The following is an 8043-nucleotide window of genomic DNA, read 5'->3' as shown; positions in this document are numbered from 1 at the left end:
TGCTCCAGCCGCAGCCGCTCCTCCTCAGCCCGGCGCTTCTCCTCCAGCCGCCGATTCTCTTCCTCCTTCTGCAGGGACAACAGCCCACTCAGCCTGTGCTGGCACCTGGCTTCACAGGTACGGGGTCAAGAGGGAGACAAGAGCCTAGTAGTCACCTGCCCTATGACTCCGTTGAGCCAGCTGCACACAGCCCAGCTGTGCAGAATGCAGTCAGGGCCCCAACCCCAGCACTCACCTCGGCTTTGGCCCAAAAGCTATCCTTGCCAACCCTCTTGATCTCGGACATGGCATTGGTCTTCTGGTACACGGAGCCCTGTGGGCACAGAGCACATGCTAGGGCCCCAGCCAGGGGGAGGGCCAGGCCCAGGCCTGGAAAGCACAATGATACCTGCCCACCCCTCTCAAGGAGATGGCACCATGGAGTCCAGAAAGAGGCCAGGAAACTGCCCAGCAGGGAGCTGAATCCTGACACTGGAGGCCCCTCTGGTGGCAGCCAGGCTGTATGCATGGGGGCCAGGGCAGGAAGGGCCCTGTCTGCAGGCGCCTCTGAGCCAGGGTTCCACCAGGCCACTCCTCCAACAGCTGACTGGCAGGAATGCACCCAAAGGAGTCACCTCAGACCCACCACAGGTCTCTCACTGTGGTTCCTGGCTGTCAGTTCCAGCCAGTGCCAGGGCAGCAGGCTGCCAGGTGTCACTCACTCAGAGAGTCTCTGGCTTTGGGCTCTGTTCTGACACCTCCTGAAGTTATGCCATGTGGCTAATGCCAGGGGGCACCCAGGTCCTGGCCATGCATTCCAGGGTCATGGCTACCTTGCCCTCGCACAGCTGGGTCTTGATAGAGCTCCAGAATGCCTGGTACAACCACCGGGTGGGATCGGTGCCCACTGGGGCTTGGGTCCCCATCTGCGGAAGCCAGGCAGGAGGGCCAGTGATGGGTGGCAGCACTCACCACTGGGGCCTGGGGGCCTGTGTCCTGGAAGCGGCCACTCTCCCTATGGAAGCTGTAGTTGGCCCCAGAGGCCTTGGCCACCTTCTCCATGATGCACTCAGGCTCCACATCCTCCTCAGCCCTCGCGTTGATGGTCACGTGGGCCCCCTGAAGCGGGAATGGCACTCAGAAGACAGCTTTGAGAACCCAGGGAAGACAGGCCTCGTCCCTTCTGTCCACACAGCACAGCCCCACTGCGCTCAGGCTGGAGTCAAATACCCGGGGCACCTGTCTGGCTGCTGGGAACCAGGCCCTGCCCTGTGCTGCAGGTGCTGTGTGGGCCCTGCTATGGCTTAGTAGCCACCAGGCAGCTGCACAAAAAGCCTCCCTTCTGTCAGTGCACATTATTAAGGGGTCTCCTGGAAATAGGCACTTTCTACAAAAGCGAGTCACTCGTTTCTTCCTGAGAAGAAGACTATGACCTTATTCACTGCTCCTATGGAAGACTGGAAGCCTCAATGGGGCTCAGCAGCAGAGCACATGCCTAGCATGCAGGGGGTTCTATTCAGCACTGCAAAAGAAGCCAAACACCAAAAACCAAAAACCAAAAACCACCAGCCTCTCTTCCAGCTACTAGATGGAAAAACTGAGACTATCTGAAGACACAGCAGCAGACCAGAGTCTCCCCACAGCAACTGAGGGAATGCAGAAAGCCACCTGACCAGGAAGCTACAAATAACTTTTGACAAAAATGCTTTCAAAACTGAATCCCAGTGCTGCTATGGGACACCTGCCATGAATACTCGCAGAGACAGTCTGGACAGAAACCCAACAAAGATGCACAGAGACCTCATCCTTTCTCCAAGTCCTGACAATGTCACTGGACTGTTTAGATGGATCACAGATGAAAGAGAACCAGGCCCGGCCTCACCCACTGGGTCAGCTCCAGCATGGCCCTTCACCCTTCTCTGCTGAGGACATCCTGCTCTGGACACTTCCCTGCCTCCTGGGCCCTTGCCAACTCTGAGAGCCAGGCGAGCCCACATTATGGGCTTGCTCCTGATCCCAGCTCACTCGCCCCAAGAACCTGGGGTACTAATCCCTCGAGCCCCTCCTAGGCAGCCGGAAGGGCTCAGCCCTCACCTTGAGGAAGTTGGCCATAGTGCTGACGTGGTTGGCGCATGCTCCCTTCCGCACATCATTCACGCCCTCGCCTGTCTGCAACACAAGCACACTCAGCATGATCCAGGCCTCCTCCAGAAGCCACTTCCCTTCCCACAAGTTCCCATGGACCCAGTAACTTCCTGTCTCCCCTAAGAGAAAGGCTCCCAGAGCAGAAGCCACTCTACCTAACGACCCATCACAGAGATAGCCCTCCCACCTCCCAGCAAACGGGCAGGGACTCTCTGTGGCCTCGGCTGCTGGTGTCCACATGGGGGCATTTCCTCAGCCCCAGTGTGGGTTCCACTGACCCTGCTGTCTGCCAGGCCCTCTGTACCCTAACCCAAAGAAATGGGGCAGGAATTTTCCATTTTTACTCCCTTTTGCAGGTATAATTCTGGCTTGGAGGATGAGTTCTGTGTAGTAACAGCAGTCATTCTTTTGTTGTTATTGTTTACAATAAGGTTTTACTATGTACTTTAAATTGGCTTTAAACTCTATATGCATAGCCCAGCCCAGGTGATCCTCCTGCCTCAGCTTCCCAAATGCTGGGATTACAGGCATGCATAACCATGCCCAGCTTTAACCAGTTATTCTTTAGGTCACAAAGAATTCAGTTTGTATTCTCATTTTCTGCTCAAGTTCCTGAAGTTAAGTCAAAGCAGGCAAAGACAGGGACTTTCCCAGGTCACACGAGACAAGACAGGACAGTTCCACATACCCAATTGATGAGGACAAACTTGGGCAGGCCAGAGTTGGGGTCCTTCACCCTGCAGAAGGCGTACATCACCTTCCCGCTGTTAAGCTCCTCCACCAGCTCCTCTAGGCCACCCTCTGCAGAGTCACAGCGAGGGTCAGCATGGCTGTGCCCCAGGACCTTCCCACCAGGGCTTCGCACCCCACCGACTTCAGAACCACCCTGGGGCTGGGCAGTGGCAGTGGCAGAGCACTTGCCTGTGATGCTCAAGGCCCAAGTGCCATCCTCAGTGCAGCAAAAAATGAAATCAGACTCCTGGGTTCCACCAGCTGGGACCCAGGAATTTGCTTTGCTGACAGGTACCTCAAGTTTTAGTCACACTCATTTAAAAACCACGCCTCTAAACCCTCAAATAACTCTGAGAGTAGAAAAGCCACTACAGACTGGCTACAGACTTGCAAATGGCTCTCACATCAGCTGTGCTGGCACCTGGACCCCTGAAGAGCCCAGGACACATGTGTCCTCCAAATGTCAGTGCCATTTCAAGGACTGGACCTTTTGAAGTGTCCTGCAGCTGACACCACTCTCCCTTGCCATGGACTGTGGCCCCTGAACCTCCCCATTTTGTGGAACCAGGCAGAAGTGGCGCTGTGGGCTGCAGAGGCCCTGGGGCTGCCAATGGGCTGTGCTCACAGCAGAGTCCAGCATGGTACCACCAGGGCAAAAGCAGGAGACTCACAGACTGCTGAGCTCTGCAGTTCCCAGGCAGCCACCACATCACATGAAAGGACCATTCAATGCAATCCTTCTAGAAAGAGGCCGAGGCCAGAAGAGCTTGCAGAGGAAGGGACTTTCTATCAAAAGCAACAGTAACCACACTTGTCTGGCCAAGGAGAGAATGTTCTAGGTACTCATGGAACAATTAGTCCAGGTCCTGCCCAGGACTGGGAGTGGGGTGGGCCGGGTGTGGCCTCAGCCTGGGAGGAACCAGGGGAACCAGTGGGGTGTGCAGGTCACACCCCAGCATCTGGGGCTCAGCCTACATGCCAGCTTCTGCCCAGTGGCAGCCAGGAGCAGGAACCCAACTCCCAAGAATCCCCAATAGGGTCCCTCTGGCCACCTGCAGGGACATGGCCTCTCCCCAGGGAGATCTGCGTGCACTTGCAACATGGCTGGGGCAGGACACGACTGTGGCTCTTTCCCACCTGTACCAGCTATGAGAGTGGCATCCTCCAGCTGCAGCCCGGGGACACAGGCTGTCCATAAGCCGGCTGCTTCCCCTTGCCTCTTCCCACAAACCTGGAAGACAGCAGCGCTGCGCCGTGCCCAGGCCAGGAGACCTGAGGAAGAATGTGTGCTTCTCTCACAAACTCCTGAAGCCCAGAGCTTGCCTGTGCTAACCAAAGCTCTGGCCTATCCTGTCCAGTGCCAGTCTGCATCCCAACAGGCATCCAGGGAAGCCTCAGTGGCGCCGACGTGGGGTGGGAATTCGGGTGGCAGACATAGGGAAGTGTCACTAGTTGAGCCTGCCTTCCTGAGTCCCCTGTGTCCTGCTGCTATGACTAAATGTGAGATGAGAGGGACTGATGACCCTCAAAACGTTCACCCTCCTGCCTCCTGGGGCTGAGCTCACTTGGGCCATACTCACCCCCAGTGCCGGCCACACGGATGTCATTGCTGTTGCCCTCGTAGGTAAAGAGAGCCCTGAAACAAAACACAAGCTGGGTCAGGGGCTGGTGGCAGCAGACACACAGCCTGGCTCTGCCCTGCCGGGACTTACAGGGCAGGTTCTGGAAGGTTGCTCTGCAGCTGACTACCCTGGGGCAGGAGAGCTATGAGGGACAAAGCCCAGAGATGAAGATTTGAGGCACACAGCCACTTAGAGAAAAAAGTCAGTCAGCTATAGAGTTTAAAATAACTTTCTACACATTCCTGTGTGAGATGCTCATCTGGCTACCAGGTGTAGGAGTTTGAAAGATAAAAGATGCCTGAACCCAAAGCACCCCTGTGGAGGAGGAAGAGCAGGAGAGAGACACATGGGCTGCCTGTCAGCCCCCCCACCCTTTTGCAGTACTAGGGATGAAAGCCAGGGCCTTGCCCATACTAGGAAAGCTCTCTACCACTGAGTCACATCCCTTGCCCTCCTGTAAGACTATTTATGAGACTCTGGAAAAGATGTGCCTCATAAACTTGTGCCCCAGTGGTGGTGAGGAAATAGAGTAAATGTCATTAAATCTGAGCCACACAAAGGCCCTCAACCAGAACAAAGGTTATGAATAACATTCCAGAAATACTGTCAGGTGTGGTGGTGCACACCTGTAATCCTAGCACTTGTAAGGCTGAGTGAGGGAGGAGGATTCCACAAGTTCCAGGCTAACCTAGGCTACATAGTGAGTTCAAAACCAGCTTGAACTAAATAGTGAGACTGTCTCAAAAAAACTAAAAGAATGGGCCAGGGATTTAGCTCAGTGGCACTGCACCAGCCTTGAAAGCACAAGGTGCAAAGTTCAATCCCTGATACAAAAAAATAAAAAAGAACTCCCAGAAGAGGTGGTATCCAATAGGCATGCTATGCATGAGGCTCTCGGTAAGCTCAGCTGCCAGCACCAACTCTGTACTGCAAGTCAAAGGCAAAAAGCCATCCAGGGTCTGTCTCCTCCCAGTTACAGATGAGCTAGATGGAAGCTCCAGGGGTAAGGGACTTGCCTATGCCACTGAGCAATGTGTACGCCTGAGAAAGACCAAAGAAATCAGACCTGGCCAGTAGGTAGACACAGGGCATAAGGAAAGAACTGCTACTTCCCAGCAGAGGAATTGGAATCCAGCAGGAGATGCACTGAGAGGCAAGACCACAGGAATAGGAGAAAGATGTAGTATGGTGGTGGTGAACCTGTGGCACGCATGCCACAGTGGGCTGTTTGAAAGCTCTGAAAGGTTCACCATCACTGATGTAGGAGGAAGTAGATGTTTCGCCTGAGTTGCTGGAGCTCTCTGGAGGAAAGGAGCCCATTCCTCTTGATGGCCATAAACCCTAGTTACTGTAGCACAGGGACTGGCACAAGCAGCAGGGAACAGAAGTTGGTAGCTTGGCCCTGCCAAGAGGGGATCTGACAGCTAATAAGGCCAAGCTCAGTGCCTGCTCCTTCCGCCTCCAACTTCATCATCCCCCGCCCCCAAGGCTCCACTCTTAACCATCTTCAAACATGTTCCCAGTTTAGAGGCTCATTTCTACCTTTCATGAAGTTCCACTCTTCTTTCAGTCAGCATGAAAAAACAGTGCGAAGGCCTGGGCATGGCAAGGAAGTACAGGCTGTCACAAACCTTATTGCTCTTTCCAAATATGTGCTGAGAATCTATGTTGATGGTGATAGGTAGGCAGGTACGAAAGGCCCTGCCCAGGGAACTGACCTTTTAACAGGAGACAAAACACACACATAAAGCTAATGTCCTGTTCAGCAGTGACACAGGCACAGGAGGTGATGTATAAACGGCATGAAAACAAATTATGCCAAGATCTGGGAGGAGAGGGCTGGAGACAGACCCAAGATGGAGTGTGGAGGTTCTGGCCTCGGCCTCGTACAAGGCTACTTGCACTGTGTGAAACTCTTTACAAATTGCAGGCCTCATCTATTGCTTTTTCTATACGCTTAGTCCATCGATCGTGTGAGTAGCCAGCCACTACACGTAACAACTCACACCACAGACTGCGGACAGAGGTAGAGCCCACTAGATTCTTCTAGTAAAGAGATAAAGGTGACCAGGAAACCTGGAGAATTTCTGGCATGTGTCCAGTAAACATCTGAAGTGAAACAAAAGTGACTGCAGCCTGGATTCCCAGGAATGCAGGCAGGCGACCTCAGAGCAGAGGTGTGAAGGCTGGGGAGCCACCAGCATGGCATGGAAGTGCTCCAGGCAGAGGGAACTACAAGGGTAAAGGCTATGAAGAGGAACCAACCTGAGAGTTTGAGGAAGAGAAAGATGATGATGAACAGGTGTGGCCACAGTGTGGTAAGTAGGCGGGGCAGATGGAACACGGTCACGTAGGGCAAGGCAGCAACCTGGGCTTTATGTAATGTGCAACAGGAAGCCACTGCAGTTACAGGCAGGGAAGTGAGATGGTCTGGATACTTCTCAGTTAGTGAGTGGGGGGACCTGCCAACTGCTCTGCTGAGAAACTACCTCAATGGCTGTGACAATGAGGCTGGAGGCCAGGGGCTGAACAAGAATGGCTGTCAGGCAACGAGTATGGTAGCAGGGCTCAGCATCCTCGGAGGGAGATAGTGGACAGGGGAGGCCAGCCCCAGCCCGGGTGACAGCAGGAAGCTCTGCTAAGAAGCCCAAGGAAAGGCTAGGAACATGGGAAGCCTGCACTGCCAGCTGGCTGTGGAGCATCATCCCCAAATCAGTGACAGTTCCTGAGAAGACCAGGTCCCAGGGAGATGCAGGAAAGACAAGAAAGCACCCAGACAATGGGAGGTGGCTGATCACAGCAGCATAGCCTTGCTGGGCAACAGGAAAAGGCCACACAAGGACATGCTGGCCACAGGGTGGTCTCTCCACGGCTCCACTTCCTTTTTCTATTCCCCAAGGTTGGTTCCAGAATCAATCCATCCTACTCAGCACATTTCTCAGAACTGGAAGTGCTAAAACTGGTCAATGAAAACAATTTAACCAGTGGGAAAGTGAAACAGAATTACCATATATACACCCATGAATGCTGCAGAGAGCTGATCTGTATGGGGGCTGCCCAGGGTTACCCCAGAAACCAGATCCGGGCTCCTGCTACTGCAAGCTCCAACAGCTGCAGGATAAAACCTACACCCGGACCAACAGCCTAGAAGATGTCCTGGGCTGGAGAAGGGAAGATGAAACCTTTTCAGAACAAGTGGCCAGCATCCTACTCTCATCTTCCTGTGACTCAGACACAGGAAAGACAAACCGAGGTCCTAACACTCACATTCACAGAAGACCAGGGACCCAGCCCGTTGGCCTCTGTCAACCACCAGGGCAAGCTCCTGTCCCCAGCCGGGGTCGGGACGCCAGCGAAGGCCTATCCCAGAATGCAGCCCCGCCTGGAAGGAAGGGGACTATCTCCGCCATCTGGGTGAGGGGCTGTGGAGGACCCCTTCTCTCAGGAATTCCGGGGGCTGAAGACCTTGGCAAGGCCGACAGGCACCAGCGGGCCGAGCATCCTACCCCGAGCCTCGCCGGGGGGCGCGCGGGGACAGGGTGGGTCAGCACCTCGCTGGCGCGGG

General features: G+C 54.5%; 1 protein-coding gene across 1 annotated transcript in view; it reads right to left on the bottom strand.

Moving 5' to 3' along the window:
* The window catches only part of Dbnl (drebrin like), an 11147-nt gene that overhangs the window by 2648 nt on the left and 456 nt on the right, over positions 1–8043 (bottom strand). The window contains exons 2-8 of the mRNA XM_010625072.3: positions 4437–4492; positions 3994–4128; positions 2813–2925; positions 2074–2148; positions 952–1098; positions 236–313; positions 3–68 (exon numbers count right to left, since the gene is read on the bottom strand). Of these exons, the coding sequence (XP_010623374.1) occupies positions 3–68; positions 236–313; positions 952–1098; positions 2074–2148; positions 2813–2925; positions 3994–4128; positions 4437–4492 (670 nt within the window). The remainder of the gene's footprint in view (positions 1–2; positions 69–235; positions 314–951; positions 1099–2073; positions 2149–2812; positions 2926–3993; positions 4129–4436; positions 4493–8043) is intronic.

This window comes from Fukomys damarensis, unplaced genomic scaffold, assembly GCF_012274545.1.
Source record: "Fukomys damarensis isolate Sample0158 unplaced genomic scaffold, DMR_v1.0_HiC HiC_scaffold_17, whole genome shotgun sequence".
Classification (NCBI taxonomy): domain Eukaryota; kingdom Metazoa; phylum Chordata; class Mammalia; order Rodentia; family Bathyergidae; genus Fukomys; species Fukomys damarensis.
Note: the sequence above shows the minus strand (reverse complement) of the source record. Positions and strands in the feature narration are given on the sequence as shown.